The 20,912-nt window shown below is 44.1% G+C and overlaps 1 protein-coding gene across 2 annotated transcripts; it reads left to right on the top strand.

Annotated features, from left to right (window-relative positions):
- The first annotated feature begins 29 nt into the window (after nucleotides 1-29).
- Nucleotides 30-18,387, top strand: ATF6B (activating transcription factor 6 beta). 2 transcript variants are annotated; one of them, XM_087708434.1, is made up of 16 exons: nucleotides 30-184; nucleotides 1,266-1,369; nucleotides 2,227-2,308; nucleotides 4,428-4,543; nucleotides 4,671-4,800; nucleotides 6,458-6,634; nucleotides 7,075-7,262; nucleotides 8,035-8,220; nucleotides 9,397-9,488; nucleotides 11,002-11,172; nucleotides 13,215-13,322; nucleotides 14,343-14,433; nucleotides 14,609-14,679; nucleotides 15,657-15,768; nucleotides 17,277-17,361; nucleotides 17,460-18,387. In XM_087708434.1, exons 1-16 carry the CDS (start codon nucleotides 100-102, stop codon nucleotides 17,735-17,737), a joined length of 2,076 nt encoding a protein of 691 aa, XP_087564560.1. In that variant the 5' UTR covers nucleotides 30-99; the 3' UTR covers nucleotides 17,738-18,387. The 2 variants fall into 2 exon arrangements, with proteins under 2 accessions (XP_087564560.1, XP_087564559.1); XM_087708433.1 differs by having other exon boundaries at nucleotides 2,224-2,308.
- Nucleotides 18,388-20,912: the final 2,525 nt, after the last annotated feature.

The raw sequence follows: 20,912 nt of genomic DNA, 5'->3' as shown, positions 1-20,912 counted from the left end.
AAAGAAGAGGAATTCCATTGGGCGGCGGTGTTACTATGGCAATAATCGACTGGGTGGAAGTCGGTGCTGGTAATAGAATATAGGAAAGGCGGAAGGAAGATGGCGGCGCTGGCTTCGGAGTTGCTGCTTTTGAGCGATTCAAGCCGCTTCCGAGCAGACAACCTGCTGAGCAGCGAGGACTGGGGTAAATGGAAGAAGGAGAGGCAGTACTGGGCCAAAGGAGGGGGCAGGGCCTACAGGCCTGGGCTACGCTCGGGTTTCATGGCTGAGGTTGCAGAGGGGCCCGCTAATGCATATAAGGACACTCTGTTGAAAACTCTATGGCTTTTAACAGGTGATATCAGGCCGGTGTGCAACGGGGTATATCAACTTTCCGCCAAGGAGAATCTTCACCTGTTGCATTTCTGCCTGTCAGGTTCTGAATTGGAATCTGACAGGCAGAACGATAACGGTCTTGGTCGTTAAAGGTGGTAGCATAAAGGTGGCTGAGTGGCTAAGATGCTGAGCTTGTCGACCAGAAAGGTCGGCAGTTCGGCGGTTCGAATCCCTAGTACGGGTCTCCTGCGTGAGTAGGGGGTTGGACTAGATGACCCCCAAGGTCCCTTTCAACTCTACCGTTACTGAATTGACTGTTTATTTAGCAGGAAGGTTTTTCAAATGCGCTTTGCCATTCATCTTTAAGGGGTTGCAGTAGAGATGGTGGTTCTTTTTTTTTTTTAATACCAGCCTAGGGTTATCAAAACTGAAGAGATCTGATATGGAAGAAGGAGGAGGCGGTCTTTCTGCATTTTTTTATGATACACAGTTAATAAAGGGCATTGCATAGATGATAGGGAAAATGTAAGCACTGCAAAATAAGTTGAGATTCACCCGATGTTAAAAAATATTATTAACCTGGCACCAAATGCACATTTTATATGACATGATTACTTTATGTGGCAACACAGAGTTCTTTGTAACTGGCTTATATAAGCGGTATTTCCAGTTTTGTTCTGGTTTGGGTGGCAGCTTAACTAAATACCAGGAAATAAAGTTAGAGAAAATGTGTAACTGTAGTATGTACAATTGTTGGTTGTACATATTATAACCACTGTTAGTGGTTAGATGTTTAGACTGGATTTGATGTTTTTTATCCACTATTGGGTCTTTCCCAAGGACATGGAATAAACAGATGTTGCTGGATTATTATTATTATTATTTAGAGATAACCCATGGTTGTGTCATCTAATTCCTTATCCAATTGCACTTTGCTGCTCTCCCTCCAGATGCAGGTCTTTACAGCTGCTTGGATAATGATGGAAATGTGGCAGCTGAACTTTTCCCTTGTCTTGAACATAGCATTATGGACAGTAATGGTACCTGTTCTGCGGTGAGAATACCTTTGCTTTTGGAAAAATATTGTTTTGCTTTCCATATGCCTCCGTGGCAGGACACACTTTTCAGCAATTTGAAGTCTGTCTTTCTCTTCCCCTCTATAACTTTATAAAAAAATTGAATTGGGTAGACTTTAGCATCTTGATCACGCCCATCCCTACCACTTGGGCTTTATTGTTTGTTCTAATGTGACTTACACATTAAAATGTGTGAGTTAAAATGAAGTCTGGCAGAGGTGTGGTGGTAATTATATAATGGCTCACATGACATGTGTACAGGTTTGGATTGCATTTCCAAGAATATTATCTCTAGTCCTGAAAGTTTGATTGAATTGGAACTCCCAACTAAAGGAGTCCTCAATGTACGACCATAATTGAGCCCAAAATTTATGTTGCGAAGGGAGACATTTGTTAAGTAAATGTTGCCCCATTTGTTGCTGCAGTTGTTAAGTGAATCATTGCAGTTGTTAAGTTAGTAACACGGTTGTTAAGTAAATCTGGTTTTCCCATTGACTTTTCTTGTCAGAAGGTCATAAAAGGTGATCACATGATCCCGGGACACTGCAATCGTCATAAATATGAGCCAGTTGCCAACTGTCTGAATTTTGATTATGTGACCATGGGGATGTTGCAATGGCCATAAGCTTGAAAAACAGTCATGTTACTTTCTCCAATGATGTAACTGAACAGTCACTAAATGAACTATTGTAAGTCGAGGACTACATGTATACCTCCTCATTTACACATCCACTCACTGCCATCACACCCTGCTCCTTAGACCCAAGGAGTCAGACTTATCGTTTCCCATAGATGAAAAGCTTTATTTTCTATATCTTTCTTTCTATGCCAGCAGTTCGGTGATGGGTTTGATCTGGACATGGAAACTATGCCTCCAGACCCACCTTGGGATCCTTTGCAAGAATCTCTATTCCCAGGTGAGTATTTTCATGAAGATGGGCGGTAGGCAGGTTATCGAGAACCTGTTGTAGAACTGAGGATACTGTGATGCATCTGGTGAATCTGATTGAGTGGCTTTTGATTCAGAAACATTTTTATAAGGCCATTGATTTTTAAGCTGTTGGAAGATTGTGTTTTCTGGCAAAAAAAATTTAGACGGTATCATTCTGGAAATGACAAGAGGAGGATGATATTCATAAGGAAGAGGTTTATGTTAGACTATCCTACCATCTCAGCTTAATACAAATGTATGTATCATGTACCTGCCTACTCACTGCTGTTTGGCAAATAAGACCAGAGACAAGTAGTTTGCATGTTAGAAAGCCTAGATTTTATCTCTACTGTTGTACCTCCTGTTTAAAAATATACCTTTAGGAAGTCTTTGGTGAGTCATTGACAGCAGGAGTAGACAGTGATGGACAAGGTGTCTATATTTAGTAGAAAAATTCTTTTGAGTGGGAGAAAAATGAAATTTGTGTACGTGTCCTGCTGCCTTCCCAGAAGCATCTAGCTGATCGTTGCCCACATGAACCTTTGATCTGATCCAGCAGATAGCTTTTATTTCTGCTTCCTAGAATTGTTTTGGGCTGTGCAGAAATTTGTCTGGGAGTGGTTTTGTACAGTAACAGTTTAATGAGCAAACTTTGTGTCTGTCCTGCATGAAAAAAAAACTGGAGCAAACTTTTCTAACCGATTGACAATTAAATTCCTTCTTGAAGGCAGAGCAGAAGAGATAAGAGGATCACTTGTTTGCTTTTTCCTCTTTCCTGTCCTCTCCCTGCCTCCCCATTTCTGACTTCCTTTTTGATTGAGGCTGAAAGTTGCACTCAGCTTGTGACTTGACAGTTTATCCTGTGGTCTGGCTGCGATATATTGCTTAAAAACTAGATGCGCTGCAGAACCAGTTAAAAGTCCACGAACTGCAAGTCACTTTCCTCTTAATTAGAATTCTGTACCAATCTAATTATTAGTGCAAATCTACAGAGGCATATTCCTAACTGTTCTTTAAGTGGCATAGTTAAGCTGCAAAATCAGATATTTAGGAGTGATAGGAACTACTTCTGGAAAAGGATTAGTAGGGCAAGGTCTATTGAAGACAGTACTTGTGGTAGATAACAGCATGTAGCTGTAGTATTAGCAACTGCTGAGTGGTCAATTTCTTAACACAAGGTTACTTGTTGGTTTCTTCCATACCTTGATTTTTGAATCAAGACAGAAGAAATGTTAATCTATGGATAATCAGATTCTTTTATCATTCATAGAGGGGGGAAATGGCCATGGCATTGGAGAGAAAGCAGTTTTTGGACCTGATAAGTCTTCAGTTGCAAGTGGAACAAAGCAGGGAGTCTGACAATTTCTCTTATTTGGGTTTGCTGTTGTAGAGTTTTACTTCTCCTTTAGGTATTATAAGCAGGAAGTATAGCTACCTCATGATGCCTTCAGAGTGTTATAGAGCCCTTCAGGTGACAAGAATTAGAGATCTGCTTCCTCTGCTGGCCCAGATGGAAGGAACTGGTGGCATGGCAGTTGAAGATGAATGGGATTAGAGGCCCGTGAAGATGGCTTCCTTGGGATTCAGCACTTAGGGCTGACTGTAGAAATTGCAAGTGGGGAGGACAGGCTTATGTCTTACGATTTATATTGTTTTATTTAGTATCCTAGTATGATTTATGTTGATTATTTAGTATCCTGTGACTATCACTAAGTGCTGTAACTTATGATATAGGATGAATGTATTTTTATGATAACTCTGATCATGATTTATCACGTTGCTTGTATGTACAAGCACCTATGCACTGGAGACAAATTCCTTATGTGTCCAATCACACTTGGCCAACAAAGAATTCTATTTTTCTATTTCTATTCCTATTCTATTTTTGTTCTATTCTATTCTATTCCATTCTATTTCTATTTCTATTCCATCCCATACTATTCCATTCCCATCCCATTCTATTCTATTCTATTCTATTCTATTCTATTCTATTCTATTCTATGATAATGGGTGTGAGAGGCAAAGAGGGAGTACTTAACCATCAGTTTCCTTTTCTCTTGGATCAGCAGGATGGTGGTGAAAGTGTCAAATTCTCATTTTTTTAGAGTTGCAAGTAAAGTCTGAGCCGGTCTCCCCTGCTTCATCTCATTGCTCCGATTCATCTGTGGCCTCCTCCGATTCCTCTGCGGCAGGCTCCTCTTCTGCAGAACTCTCGGAGCAGGTAGGTCTTCTCGAAGATCTCTTTGTAGACAATCCCAGAACCCGAATGGTAACAACACATAATGGTAGTTCTCCATGCATGGCCATAATTTGGGGCTGTCGTGTTGAGACCCTTGTTTTTCTTTCAGGTCCTTGGACCAGGTGACGTGATTGGAGTGAAGACAGAGCATCCTCCAACCCCTCCGTGCATGTTTGGAGATGTCCTTTTACCTCCCTTTGGAACGGTACACATCAATGTAGTCCCAGCTTCCGAGACAGGTAAGTTGGGGAGAATCGTGTAGCAGCAAGCATTTATTTCTTGCTTCTGCACTGAATTTAGTAACTATAGATAGACTCCAAAGCTTGGTGCTCATAACCAATGAAGGAGACACAAATTCTGTTGCTGGAGTGTCCTGTGCATATAAAAAAGAAATATTCCTGAATATCAGGGGATGGGTGGGCGGGTTAGGAGGTAAATTAAGTCTAACGAAATAACCTGTCTGTTAGTGACAATATGACATTTTCTTTTTGTCTCTCGGCATGTCCTGTCCAGATATTATTTATCCTCCCCTTCTCTTCAGCTTTCCTTTTTGGGTGGGGATGAGACCTTTGAGGAGATTATGTTTCTCTTGGTGGATATTTTGTGTTAGGTCCGGTAGTATGTGAACTATCCATGTTCCTGACATCCATTCGTAACAGTTTAGAAAGAGTTCCATTAATTGCTTTTGCATGAACAAGAAAAAACTGCCAAAAAATATTCCAATTCTGTAGAGCTCATCAGGAAAAAAAATGGGGAAAATGTCCAAGAAAAAGACAAAGGAAAATATTTTCCATATTATTCCAAAAAAATTGAGTTCAAATGTTTTTACAGAGATTTACAGGTTAACAGAGTTGGAAGGGACTCTGTAGGCCATCTAATCCAACCCCCTGCCCAAGCAAACTCTATACCATTTTTGACAGATGGCAGTCCAATCTTTTCTTGAAAACTTCCAGTGATGAAGCACCCACAACATCTGAATGCAAGCTATTCCATTGGTCGATTGCTCTCACTGTCAGAAAATGTATCCTTGTTTCCAGGTTGAATCTCTCCTGGTTCAGTTTCCATCCATTATTCCTTATCTGGCCTTCAGGTGCTTTGGAAAATAAGCTGACCCCCTCCTCTCTGTGGCAGCCCCTCAAATATTGGAACACTATATTTTTCCCCCCAAAAGCTTCTGTTAGTTTATTTTTGGAAAGGAAATGACATATAAACAAGCACAAATGTTAACGTATTTTCTTTAAATAGAAAGAAACATCATAGAGATATTATAACAAATGTTCTGTTCTTTCTCACTGTACACAATGAGCCTTGACGTCCCCTACAGTGTTTTTAGATTCTCTGTGTTGTCCTTCCAGTTCTTGGCCTTGTATTTAGTTTTCTGAGCCAAGCCAACATTTCGTATTTTGCACATCAGCTTTTGTAATTTAAATCCTAATAGTTGGCACCTCACCCACACTAGTTAGAATGTTAGTGAAAGTTCATTTGTTAGCAAGAATCTAATTTTCAATGGACTATGTTTTTTTACTTACCATGTTAAGTACTTCTCATAACAGATTGGATATATCGCCATACATATATATTGTTTCCTTTTTAATTTTTCTTTTATAAGTTTGTGCATTTCTTTGCTTCATTTTATTTTGCTAAAAGGAAAGCTATCAAATGACCTCATTTGAAGTAGATAAATAATACAGGCATAATTAGTGTTAGAACTGAAGTCATTGAAGAAAGGGAGCAATAAATATATCTCATTTGTTTCCTGTTCTGTTTTGTTTTTCCTCCTTCAGGGTGATAATAGCTGAGTCTTTCCCAACTCAAGGTGGCTTCATCAGTACAGTTAATTGAGTAAGACTGTAATGGATTCTTATAGGTTGTTTTGACTACTCAATTCTCTCTTAGGGAAACCAGCAGCTCCCAATAAAACAGAGAGCATCCTTAGTCGGAAACCCCCCATTCAACCAAAGCCTGTCGTGGTGACCACTGTCCCAGGACAGACAGCCGCCTCTTCCAGTAAGACCATCTTGTTGCAGCCAGTACCTGTAACCCAATCACAGACCGTCAACCCTGGAATCTCAGGTAAGCCAACCAGGAGGACTTTATTTTTGGATATGAATGGAGCAGTTTCCAGTAGCTGAATGAGCCGAGGTGGCGCAGTGGTTAGAGTGCAGCACTGCATGTTTCTTCAGCTGACTGCTAGCTGCAGTTCGATTCCCACTGGCTCAAGGTTGACTCAGCCTTCCATCCTTCCAAGGTGGGTAAAATGAGGACCCAGATTGTTGGGGGCAATAGGCTGACTCTGTAAACCGCTTAGAGAGGACTGTAAAAGCACTATGAAGTGATATATAAGTGCTATTGCTATTGCTACAGAGTGGAAACATCATATGGGATGGTGCATGGGCTTTTTCGCTTTGGGGTGGGTGGGTGAGTAGGACATTCTGAAAGAAGCACTTTGTTTTCTTATATGAAGGTTACGGTGTATGTGAAACAGGATTGTGGCTTTTTTCCCCCCCCCCCAGTTCCAGCACAGAGTGTTGTGATTTCCCAATCTGAGCTGCTGCATCTCCCAGTGTCCGGTTTGATCAAGGTTCAGTCTCCGGTGAAGGAAGTTCTCTCACCTAAACCAGCCCCTTCAGTCCCCAAGCCAGAAACTAAAACGATCATCCCTGCACCAGCACAAATAGGACCCTGCAACCAAGAGATTGATGTAAGTTTGAAATCCTTAGTTCCAGAGCATTTTCTCTTCCAGAGACATCAAATCCAGGGCAAATGTGAGATCCTTGGTGCTTTATGAGCTTGGTCTGTTTGCTTCCATATGTTAGGTAACATCATCAGTGTTAGAAGGTAATGAAGTTTGTTGTCTGTTTATAAACATTGTCTTGCCCTGCCAATGTTGGTGGAGATGTGGGTTTTTTCCCCCCTTGGCAGTTCCTTGATTAGAATATTGTTTTCTGCTTGTAACAGAAGCGGAAAGCAAATCCTACATCCATTAATGCTGATGATGTTACCTGGTCAGGTACTGAAATGTCTGCAAACAACCAAGCTCACTGAGCATGAAGGGCTCCACATGGGCAGATTTACAGGCAGGACACATCCGGAATATCACGCTGTTCTGTTAATTTCCTACATTTTAACGATCTCCAAAAAGAGAGATAAGTACAATAGCAACAGTTTGCAAGTTTATAGTACATAACTGTTGCTAATTGTTGTGGCAGAAGAGAAAATAAGATAAGGTAAGTTTTACCTGGTGGACAAATCAGAATATTAAACTAAAGTCAGCAGTGGATCCGGAGGATGCAAAGAGCTCTGTGTGACCTACCTTAGATGCAAAATGTAGAACTGAATTTCAGAAAGAAAGCACAGGGGGAAAAAAGTGTCAGTCGGTTATCTAAAGTAGATGGCAAAGAGTCCTGAATTCCATTCCTTCTTTCTTTTATACTATGGATGTGAATATTATTTTCCTTACTAATTTGCTCAAGATCAAGGTCCTGAAAAGGCAGCAGCGGATGATAAAAAACCGTGAATCGGCTTGTCAGTCCCGCCGGAAAAAGAAGGAATACCTCCAAGGATTGGAATCCCGGCTGCGAGAGGCCCTTGCGGAGAATGAGAGGCTACGGCGGGAGAATGCTATTCTTCGGCGACGGCTAGACGGTGTCCTGGATGAGGTGAGCCCCTTCCACCAGGAAGGAGACTTGTGGCTTTCTTATAAAAAGCACATTGTCGTGATTAGCCCCCACATAATGAGGAGGCGAGCTGAGAGCTTTTCGATTTTCAAATAGGGTATGCTATAGAAATATGTTTGCTTACATCTATCTCCCAGTTCAGTACGGTGGCCTGGGGGTTGGGGACCTCTGTCCTAAGTGAGCCCAGAATTGCAGTTGTAAACTCATGCTGGTTGTTAAACAGGTCATCATAGAAGTGACCCAATTTTATAACATTTTTTGTTGTGATTGTTAAGTGAATCTGCAGTCATTTACCACAGTGTTATTAAGGGAAACCTATTGTCTGCAATGGACGTTTTTTGCTGGAAATTGTTTATGAGGTAAATTGTGGTCATATCACCATGGGACACTGCAAATGGCCATAATGTAGGCTGGTTGCTGAGTGTCCAATATGTGATCAGGTGACTAGGGGTGTGTGTCGAATGGGACTTTGCTGTCAGAACTTTGAATCCAGGTCATGAGTTATCTTTTTTGCGGTCCATTGTAAACTTCAACCGGTCCCTAAGCAGCTGGCCGAAAATGGAGGATCACTTGTATTTTTGACTTCTGGAATATAATACCATTTACAAAATTAAAACAGCACCTTAAGCCACAATGAAACAAACCATTGTATACCTTAATATTACATATGAGCGCAGTCACTTAATTCCCCATTTTTTCCTCTACAGATATTGTATAATATTCTTTTACTATTGAGCTGGTCAGTTCCTAGTAAGCAGGAATGTCAGCTGCTGGTGTCTCTGTGTTTTGAAATATTTCCTGCATTTTGGGAGACTTTTAGGGTCCTGTTGAGAATGCTGATATGACCCTCTTGTTCTGGCAGGTTTCATTTCTCCAATTCTGATGGCTGTTAGTAGGATAGTTTAGATGCACTATTGGAAGATCTGAAAAACCAGGCTGGGGACAGATTGTCCTGGAGAAAATCTACCCATCTGGTCACTAAGGGCCGACATCAACTTGATGGTACAATATCAGTCAGGATAACTTAGCAATTAGTTGCTCTAGTTCAGCATTTCAGCCAGGAGTTGGGAAAAGCCAGAACATTCAATCAGACCATTCCATTAAATTTTGAATGCGGTGTGCTGTGATGCCTGATGACTCGCCTGTCTTCCCATATAGAACACCGACCTGAAGTTTGGCTCCGGGAACCGAAAAGTGATCTGTGTCATGGTTGTGCTGCTCTTCATAGCCTTCAATTTTGGGCCTGTCAGGTGAGACTTCCTGGCGCTTTTGGGCTTCCATTCTCAGCTTGGGTTGTGAGATTGTGTTGCTTAGCATTCTCCGTCTGGATGCCCTTTGAAGTTGTTGAATTGCTGGGACAGTTCAGCTTCATCTGTTGTAGGTGTGCATGGATAATGAATGGTCCCTCAAACATGTTAGTATTTGTTCAATAAAATGGCTCTGAAGATGTTCTTGTTGTGTGAACCTTCTGAGGAGAATGTTGCCTGTCTATTGAATTGACTTCTATAGAGGTATATAAGATACTATATAGGAGATGAGCAAGTATGCACCAGGGTGCGGTTAAAGTTTAGAGACCTAAGTCTAGCCCCTTATGAATTCCATTGACCCTTATTTAGCCCCAATTCAGCTTGACTGTTAGTAGCTCAGATTCATGTCAGGCGCAGGAAACCAGGGTTAGGAGTAGAATTCAGTGTACATCATGTTACCTACGGTATATACAAGAATCTGATCTACTAAATGGTCAAGCCAAATTGGTGCTAGCAAAACATGTTTAACCCTCCCTGCCCATCTCCTACAGCCTACAGTATATTGCTGACTGGTTTTTAAAGAAGTTTTCGTTCATTTTTTAAGCGTTTCAGTTTTCATCCATTTTCTAAATTAAAAGCTGATGATGATGATGATTATTATTATTATTATTATTATTATTATTATTATTATTATTATAAAATATTTTTCTCATATTTAGAGAATCCTGCTGAATTGCTGTTCATGCCTTTGGAGGTTGCAAACCCAGTGTGTTTCAAACAAGGTTAACTAAGATGTGTGGACTTCCAACTCCCAGAATTTCCGAGTCAATATACTTGCTAGGGAATTCTGGCGTTGACATCCACCCATCTTAAAAGTTGCCAGGACTGAAAAACACTGCTATAGACTTAAAGTGTGTGTGTGTGTGTGTGTGTGTGTGTGTGTGTGTGTGTGTGTGTGTGTGTTTATATGTATGTGTGTGTGTGTGTGTGTGTGTGTATGTATATATATGTGTGTGTGTGTGTGTGTACACACATACACACACACACTGTATATACCTGTATATATACCTTAGCCATGTTAATAATTCATTGTCCCTCTCTGGCTTCTTCCCACTTCTCAATTTATGTTCTGACAAATGGACTCTGGTCCACAAAAGCTCAGCCTTTAAAGTGGTACATAATTTTCTCACTTTTATTTGTGGCTTTATAGGAGTTTGCTTTGTTCTCTGTATATCCATGCAACCCATAGACACCGTTTTTTCTGCTTCTGCTATCTCTTTGTTGACAGTTATGAGAATACTGGACAAACTTATGTTTTCTTCACATGATCTTGTCCCCACTGTTGGGAAAGATTCGGGAAGAATCGGAATGACCCAGTTACCACCCCAGCCCATTCTTGCACTTGATTTTTACAAAAGGATGGTAGTTTGGAGGCAGTTCACTAGACTATGTAGGCCAGAAATAATTCTGCATACTGAGAGGCCGAGACCTGATTCCATTTTTTAAATCTCTCCAGCATCACCGAGCACAAAGTTGCAGACGTATCTCAGCCCAAGCAGGAACCGGAGTCTGGCCCAGGCCAGAGGCATCTTCTAAGCATTACGCAGGAAGCTCTTGAAATGCCAGAAGAGGAGCAGGAAGAACAGCAAGAGGAGACCCTGGCAAGGCCAGGCAAGGCCCAATTCCGGTAATTTGGATGCAGAAAGTGTGAAATGTAATGATATGCCGAAATTTCTCTAAATTGTTTCTAAATGCTAGCAAGTTTAAAGAATTCTGGGTGTTGAAGTCTACCCATCTCAAAGTTGCTGAGTTGAGAAAGGTTGATTTTAGAATACCATTATTGCTGGAATGATCCTGTTGGTTTTTTTTAAACTGCGGTATCTTCCTGCTCAATCAGATGAAGGAGATCTAAGTAACTGTAATGCTATGCGGGAAGGAAAGGGTTAAAGTATGTAAAGGGTGGTTCAGCGGTTAAAGCAGTGATGGCGAACCTATGACACGCGTGTCAGTGCTGACACGCGTAGCCATTTGGGGTGACACGCACAGGATTTCATGCGATTCATCCTCAGCTCCTGCACGGCCGCCGAGGATGAAAGAATCTGTGCTGGAGGAACGGGGGGGGGACGTGTGATCTCCCCCGCCCACACTCACTTACTGTATCGCCGCCGCCCCTTTCTGAGCGCAGGGGCTGCTGGTAAGACGTGTGTGCCGTGCGCACACATGTCATCAGCACGGCGAGGGAGGACCCGCAGGAGAGGAGCGCGGGAACAGTGCGCGCCTCTCTCCAGTCAGGCCGGCACAGAGAGTCTACTCCTGGGACTGTCGGTTACGACCGCACCACTTATCTCAGTTCACGGCAGGGCTGTGGGGTCTGCTGCTTCCAGCTCCACGTCCTCATCAACATGCCGCTCTGGCCCGCCCCCGCTATGAATATTCATATTCTTCGCCCTCGCGTCACTAGGAATATTCATAGAAGGGGCGGGCTGGAGCGGCATGTTGATGAGGACGTGGAGCTGGAAGCAGCCGACTCCACAGCCCTGGTTCACGGCACCCCAAACAAGTTCAATAATATCAAGGGCAACATACGAAATCGACTGATGAACAAAGAAGTTACTAAGCAGGTATGTTAAATAATTTGTTTTTGGTTTATTAAATACAATTATATATTGCAATTATACATTTTTGTAGTTTAAACTATAAATTGCGCAAAATTATGTTTTTGTCGAAGTGACACACAACGCGAGTTATGCTCGATTTTTTGCCGATTTTTGACACACCATGCCAAAAAGGTTGCCCATCACTGGGTTAAAGATGCTGAGCTTGGCAGCTGGAAAGCTAACAGCCTGGGTTTGAGACCTAAACACAGCATCACAGGGTCTTACTTGCCCCAGCTCCTGCCTGCCTACCAGATTGAAAACCTGAAAATGCGAGTAGATAAATAGGTACCACTTGGTGGAAATAGCATTCTATTTGCCTTGGCATATAGTACAGACCAGGGGTGTCAAACTCGATTTCATTGAGGGACACATCAGGGTTGTGTTTGACCTCGGGGGGGGGGGAGGGGCATGGTCAGGTGTTGTAACTAGCTTGACATTACTTGTGTCTGTGGCACCTGTGGTGGCCCAAGCTCTGCCAATGAAAACAGGCTCCCGAGCTTTATGACCTTTCTTACCACGGTTGTTAAGTGAATCGCTGCCGTTGATCAATAGCAATAGCAATAGCAGTAGACTTATATACCGCTTCATAGGGCTTTCAGCCCTCTCTAAGCGGTTTACAGAGAGTCAGCATATTGCCCCCAACAATCTGGGTCCTCATTTTACCCACCTCGGAAGGATGGAAGGCTGAGTCAACCCTGAGCCGGTGAGATTTGAACCGCTGAACTGCTGATCTAGCAGTAGCCTGCAGTGCTGCATTTAACCACTGCGCCACCTTGGATCAGTTAGGAACCCAGCGGTTAAGTGAATCGGGCTTCCCCATTGACTTGGCTTATCAAAAAGGTCGCAAAAGGAGGGTCATGTGACCTTGGGACACCGCAATGGTCATAAGCATGAATCAGTTGCCAAGCATCTGAATTTTGATCCCAGGATCATGGGGACACTACAAAGGTTGCAACTCTGAAAAGTGGTAATAAGTCACTTTTTTCACTGCCATAGTAACTTTGAACGGTCACTAAAATGAACGGGTGTAAGTCGAGGGCTACCTGTAATTTTCTCCTCCTCCCATGCTCAGGAACCTGTCAGCTCCCTTCTCAGAGATGAAGGACCTCATGTTGAGGGACCTCGACGAGTTGTTCCTTGCTTCAGATTGCCGCCAGTTCAATCGCACTGAATCGCTCCGGTAGGTCTTGAGGAGCAGGGGTCTCCAACCCTTCGGAACTCAGGGACCAATAAATTCATAATTTAAAATCCCACAGACCACTAATATGATCTGCCTATTGACCTGCTGGGTGGGCTCAGTAAGATAGTCATGCGACTGGATGGACATGGCCAACTTGATGTCACTCAATTCGAGGGGCGTCTTACCGACCTTTACTCGCCACTCCTCGCCTCCCCACCCAGGATCCTTAGGGCCCCAACAGGAAGCAGTTGCTGGAGCTAAGCAGCCACCATGAGAAAGACTTGGCAAAACAGCTGGCTCTGTTCAAATTGGATCTGACCGAGAAAGAGGCTCAGTAGGAACACCTCACTGAGGACTACGAGCATAGGCTTTCCAAGCAGAGGAAAGACCTGTGAGAGTGCAAGGCCAGATATCAACGCCTTGAGGCTCAGCAGGTTGAGATGGTCAGCCAGTTCCAGGTCATGATGCAGTCTCACTGGAACGACGCCCTGCGGCTCTTCGCCACCAGTGGCGCTTTCCTCCAGCCTTCACCCAAAGCCCCGCACCAGGAGGCTGAAGCAGACCCCAAGTCGGAATTTCTGCCCCCCTTCAGCCCGCACAAAAAGACCCCGAAGGGGGAGACTCTCTGCAGCAACACAAATGTCCATTGCATGTATCTGGCCCAGGGGCCATACTTTGAGGACCACTGATTTAGTGCAATATAAAAAAAATGCAAATAATTTTTCTGTGGACCACCAAAATTTTCTCACGGACCACCAGTTGGTGACCACCAGTTGGTGACCACGGCTGTGGAGGATGTCATTGATATCCTTAGCTACTAGTTTTGAGCAGCGTTTCTCAATCTTGGCATCTTGAAGACAGGTGGACTTCAACTCCCAGAATTCCCCAGCCAGCGTGTCTGGCTGGGGAATTCTAGGAGTTGAAGTCCACCCGCCTTCAAGTTGCCAGGGTTAAGAAACACTGGTTTAGAGGCTTGCAGACCGATAGATAATCCTCCATCGCTTCCTCTCCCGCTTCTAGGTTGGCAGATGAGCTCAGCGGCTGGGTCCGACGACACCAGATCAACCGGAGGAAACCTTCACAAGCTCGCAAAACAACTCAGGGCAGCCAGGTGGGACATGACAATGTCTTGAGGGGAAGGAAAACAGGCACTGAGCAAGACCAGTATCCAGTAGCTTGTGAATAAGGGGTGGGGGGAGGAGGGGTAATTAAAATGTAAGAAATCCTGGTGTCTCTCGGATGCATCTCTTCCATCCTTACCTACAATCCATGTCTTGGGATTTCAGGAGAAGCCGCCAAAGAAGCCGCCAAGCCCTTCTCACTATGTTCCAGCCAGTCCCCCCAAATACCCCCAGGGGTAAGTTGCTCTTGTGGCAGATTCTCTTGCCTTCTCTCTGAGGATTTTGTCTGGAGCCTTCATCCTAGCAGAAAAATTGTGGTTTCTTCTATTCTTTCCTGACCACTTGTGGGTTTTCCTCTTGTTTTTAAGCTGAAATCGGTAAGGTTTCCTTATGGTAGTATCGGAGTTGCTCGTTTCAAATTATTGCAGTGATCCATAGGATGGGAGATCCTATCTCCTCTTTTCCAGTAATTTCAAGGAGGGCATAATTATGGGTCTTGCTTAGTTGGGTTATGGCACCAAGGACCTCCTGAACCTTTCCTGGGAAACCTGCCAGGATAGCAATAGCACTTAGACTTATATATGGCTTCATAGTGCTTTTACTGCCCTCTCTAAGCGGTTTACAGAGTCAGCCTGTTGCCCCCCACAATCTGGGTCCTCATTTTACCCACCTCGGAAGGATGAAAGGCGGAGTCAACCTTGAGCCTGGTAAGAATCGAACTGCTGGCAGCCAGCAATCAGCAGAAGTAGCCTGCAGTACTGCATTCTAACCACTGCACTGCTGTGGTTCTGTATGGAGGATGAAGCGGTTGTCAAGTACAGAAAATCAGGAAACCCAGACAGTTCAAATGAACATGCAGATTTATTGCGAGGTTTAGCTCTTTTCAAGAATCTGAACTACTAACGGTCAAAGCAAATTAGCGGTAGATAAAAGAGTCAATGGAATTCAAGGTGGGCTGGATTTAGATCTCTTGTGGGTGCGAAGGGATTCAAGACTGATGACACGTTTGACCTCTCCCTCCGGCTTAGCCTGATCATCTTCTACAATAAGTGTCAGTTGCTCTCTTTTCTAAGTTATGTATGGCTGAGCCCCCTTTCTCTCCCTCCCATCTCCATTTCAGACCCCAATGCAGTATCCCATGGCTTTGTGAAGTGCTTGTGTCAGGATAGGGGGGGAAAATGCTTTGTGTCTTGTTTTTTTCCTCCCCTTTTAGGGATTCTCTGAGACAGTTACAGGTGTATCAGCATCCCGACCATACAGAGCATGACTTCATGGATGCCATTGACCGCCGAGAGGATACTTTTTACGTTGTGTCCTTCCGCAGGGTGAGTGAAGAGCTGTCTGCATTCTTTCAGCCTCCCAAGTAAACCAGACCAAGAAACCCAGGATGAGCTCATTCTTCTTAATTGTATAGTAACAGAATCTTGCAAGCGTGAAATTATAAATCTCCAGCTGTCTTTTTTTTCACCGCTTGATTGGGTTCCTGTCCAAGTTTCTTTCTCCGCCCCTTATTCAGTTGTGGGCTCCCTCCACTTTTATCTGATCATTCTCTAGGCCAGAGGTCTCCAAACCTGACAACTTCCAGACCTCTGGACTTCAGCTCCCAGGATTCCCCAGCCAGTATGGAGATTTTGGGAGTTGAAGGCCACAAGTCTTCAAGTTGGAGACCCCCTGCTTCTAGGCAGCGTCTCTTCCCTTCATTTCTCAAGGTTATTCCCACATACCATTACAGCAGTGCTGTTGAACCACAAAGAAAGGTTTGTAAACAATAGCTCTTTTATTAAGTTTAGGGGTTGGACACCAGTGGTGGGTTCCTACCAGTTCGGTCAAATACATAGTAGCTTGGCAGCCTGGGTCACTGGAACCGGCAGCAATCCAGGCCTGCTATGCTTCTGAACCAGTTCTCCCAGCGGCATTGTAGGCAGCACCATCTTGTTTTTTAATTGTACTGCGCATGCACACACATCAACCGTGCGTGCACTGCGTGCCCCTGAGCAAACCAGTTTCTCTGGCGGAAACTACCCCTGTTGGACACACAAAGAATTTGTTTTTGGTGCATATGCTCTCAGTATACATAAAGAAAAATAAAACACATTTGTCAAGTGTCATAAGGTGCCACACTTAATGATAGTCATAGGGTACAAATAAGCAATCAGGTAACAATATCAATATAAATCGTAAGGATACAAGCAACAAAGTTACAGTCCTGCAGTCATAAGTGGGAGGAGATGGGTGATAGGAACGATGAGAAGACTAATAGTAATAGTAATGCAGCCTTAGTGAATAGTTTGACAGTGGTGAGGGAATTATTTGTTTAGCAGAGTGATAGCGTTTGGGGAAAAATCTTTCCTTGTCTCTAGTTGTCTTGGTGTGCAGTGCTCTATAGCGTCATTTTGAGGGTAGGAGTTGAAACAACTTATATTGAGGTTGCAAGGGGTCTGTAATTATTTTCCCAGCCCTCTTTTTCACTCGTGCAGTGTACAGGTCCTTAATGGAAGGCAGGTTGGCAGTAATTGTTTTTTCTGCAGTTCTGATTATCTGAAGTCTGTGTCTCTCTTGTTGGGTTGCAGAACTGTAAACAAGCAAATATCAATAAACATACTGCCCTGATTATCAGTTTTTTGGCTCCTTAAGTGGTCCCCAACCCCCTGTCCGCGGTGTGCCAGTAACCAGTCTGCACAAAGAAGTAAAGCCCCATTTGTGGGATGCAGACAGCACACGAAACCATGTCCCGCTCCGGTCTGCAGAAAAAACTCTGAACTGGAACCGGTCCCTGGTGCCCAAAAGGTTGAGGGCCGCTGCCTGACCTGACACAGGTCTCCTTTTCTCTTAGGACCACCTGCTGCTGCCTGCCATCAGCCACAACAAGACCTCTCGCCCTAAAATGTCCCTGGTGATGCCGGCCATGGCTATGAATGGTAAAACAAAACAAAACTTCTCGGGAGAGGCTGGGCTGCTGCTGCCCTCCTTCCAAAAGGTGGCTGCATGTCAGCATCTCTTTTTTCCTTTTCTCCAGAGAGCCTCTACGGCTCCTCCCTGGGCTACGAAGTCATGATGCAGGTCGACTGCGAGGTCATGGACACCCGTGTCATCCACATCAAGAGCTCCACGGTGCCCCCTTTCCTGAGACGCCAAGGCACCACCCCATCCGACAACCGCACCCAGCCGTCCTCCCCGCCTGCCTTTTCCGGGAAAACTCCCCGCACAACGTTGCGGTCTCATCGCTCCACTCTGTCCACGGCCCGGCGGCATTCCCATCGCACTCTCTACTTTGGGGAACACGGAGGGGGCTAGCTGGAAATCAGGAGAAAGTGGAGAAATTCCTGGAAGTGACATTCTTCCAACTAGGGACTTGGAGGTCCCCTTGCTCCTCGGGGCCACCCCTGCCCAAAAGACAGATGGGTATACCGTATGCTGGTTGGGCAGATCTGGGGGCCTTTACTCTCTCTCCCACCCCTCAAGCCTCTTTCTCAAGAAGTTCCTTGGTCTTTCCCCAGCTGCCACTTCCGAGAAGGCTTCATGGACTTTTCTCCCATAAGGAGGGGTGGAGTGCTGAGCTGCTGCTGCTGTGGAGGCCTGGGCCCCAGCATTGCCCCAAAGAAACCTCTGGCTCATCTCCTTGGAGTGGGGGGTGGGGAGGCCGAGATAGCGCTGGGTGAAATAAGGGACGGACACGAGAGGTGTCCACAACTACTGCCTGCGAGCTGGGAAGTGTGAGAGTGTAACGAAGGATGAATGTTCTCTTTTCCACAAAAGAGGGAGAGACCGAAAAACAAGAGTGTGAGTCGGTTGAGTGTGTGTGGAAGTGTGTATGCTGTCCTCTTCGAAATCGCTCTGGTGGCACTTAGGCCTGCTGTCCTGGGTCTTTTCTTTTGTGTTTATATTTTCCCAAATTGTGTTTTTTTTTAAAAAAAAATAAACAATAAAGAATAGCTACAAACAAACGTCATACGTATTTAACTCCTCGTTTTTTATTCTAATGTCAAAACAGAATAACCCAACAGCAAAATGACACAAACCAAAAAAGCAAAGTGCTGCGTTTGGTGTGTTTGCGGGTGGTTGTGTTTGTGTGTTTTTTTCCTATGAATCAGCCCTGCAACATTACACTTGCAATAAATATTTGTTGGAACAGCCAATAAAATATATTCTGGATTAAGACTGAGCTCCAGTTTCAAAATCCCTCCTGAGAAAACTTGCATGTTTTTATGTCAGCCTGACTTGGGTGCTTTAATACATTTCAAACCTTAAATATTCCGAAAGCATTTTCCTGGTCAAAATCAGAAGCTACGTCACTGAGAATATGTCACTGCATTTTTTTTTCTCAATGTAAAGTTATTATAGACAGGTTTTGGGATTTTGCTGGTGAAACAAGGTAGATAGTGGTAGAAGGAAAAGTGGAACAAATCACCTAAAAATGTTAATGGGTTTTTGACAGGTTTTAGACAAAATTCTTTGCCAAGAGCAATGAAATGGAGATGGATTAAGAGATGGGGAGGGGGGGGGGACATTCTGTGGACTAATGAAGCTGGATATATATACATACTGTACACACAGGCATGTACTGTATTTCACAATGCAGGTAATCCTTGACTTAACCATTCATTCAGTGACCAAAGTTATAAAAACCTTGACAAAAGTGACTTAACAACTCTACTTGCTCTTAACAATTGTTGCAGCACCCTTCTGGGTGATTCAAATTTGGGCACTTGGCAAACGGCATGTATTTACAATGGCTGCTGCAGTGTCATGCGATCGCCAATTGCAATTTTCTGATCAGGTTCCAACAAGAAAAATCAGTGGAGGAAGCTGGATTATCTTAAATGCTGCGTGTTTCACTTAACAAAAATCATAAAGGTGGATGCAACTCACTTAACAACCTCCTTGCTTAGTGGAAATTATGATCCTAATTGTGATTGTATGTTGAGGACTACCTGTATATATGAACTACCAGCATTTTAAATTCTTTATTAGAAAAATGAGAAATCAAGTGCATAAGCCATGTAGATAATTTGAATATTCTAGATGGCAAAATGTTCAGATACAGCTAGTCCTTGACTTACAGTAGTTTGTTTAGTGATTGTTCAAAGTTACAGCAGTACTGAAAACAAAAGTGATTTATGACCATTTTTCACACTTATGACCATTATAGCACCCCCATGGTCATGTGATCAAAATGTGTCTGCTTGGCAACTGACTCATATTTATGGGCTTTGTAGTGTCATGGGGTTATGTGTCAGCTTTTGCGACCTTCTGACAAACAAAATCAATGGGTAAGACAGATTCACTTAACAACCAGGTCACTAACTTAGCTACTGTGATGATTCCCTTAACAACTGTGACAAGAAAGGTCATGAAATGGGTGAAAACCTAGCACTTAACTTAGCAACCTATATTCTGGGCTCAATTGTGGTTGTAAGTCAAGGACTACATGCACAGAAAGATGATTTGGAAATAATTTGGCTTGTAGTAGCGGGCGTTTTCTCAGAATTAGGACAAAAGTACACTAACCAATTCTATTGTGAGAAATTCTTTTGTGCTTCTTGGGGATTTCAAGATGAGGATTACACAGTTTATGGAGATTCTCAGTCATCCAGGTCATGGTTGTCCCAAAGGTGCTTTTTTCAAGAGGCAACTGAACTTTCTGGTTTTTATTTGAATATGTTTGGCTTCTCCAAGAAGCTCCTTCAGCTGACTGGATCAGAATCAGAATAGAGCTGGAAGGGACCTTGGAGGTCTTCTAGTCCAGCCCCCTGCTCAAGCAGGAGATCCTATACCTTTTCAGACAATTGGCTGTCCAATCTCAGGCTGGGGGGTAAAACAGTACACCCCTCAGATAGGGTCCGCAACTTGGGAGTCCTCCTGGACCCACAGCTGACTTTTGAACACCATTTGTCGGCTGTGACCAGGGTGGCATTTGCCCAGGTTCGCCTGGTGCACCAGTTGCGTCCCTACCTGAACCGGGAGGCTCTCACAACAGTCACTCGTGCCCTTGTGACCTCTAGGCTGGATTACTGCAACGTGCTCTACATGGGGCTGCCCTTGAAGAGTATTCGGCAACTTCAGCTTGTCCAGAATGCAGCCGCGCGAGCGATCGTGGGTGCGCCTCGGTTCACCCACGTAATACCTATCCTCCGCGAGCTGCACTGGCTGCCTGTTGATCTCCGGGTACGCTTCAAGGTGCTAGTCGTCACCTACAAAGCCCTTCATGGTATTGGATCTGGGTACTTGAGAGACCGCCTACTGCCAATTACCTCCAATAGACCAATCAGATCCCACAGACTAGGCCTCCTCCGAATTCCATCAGCTGGCCAGTGTCGACTGGCGACTACCCGGAGGAGGGTCTTCTCTGTGGCTGCTCCGACCCTCTGGAACGAACTCCCCGTGGGGATTCGTACCCTCACCACCCTCCAGGCCTTCCGCATAGCCCTTAAAACCTGGCTGTTCCGACAGGCCTGGGGCTAAAGACTCG

The sequence above is a fragment of the Thamnophis sirtalis genome, unplaced genomic scaffold (assembly GCF_051295495.1).
Source record: "Thamnophis sirtalis isolate CommonGarterSnake01/CBP01778 unplaced genomic scaffold, rThaSir2_p1.2 scaffold_3, whole genome shotgun sequence".
Taxonomy (NCBI): domain Eukaryota; kingdom Metazoa; phylum Chordata; class Lepidosauria; order Squamata; family Natricidae; genus Thamnophis; species Thamnophis sirtalis.
Note: the sequence above shows the minus strand (reverse complement) of the source record. Positions and strands in the feature narration are given on the sequence as shown.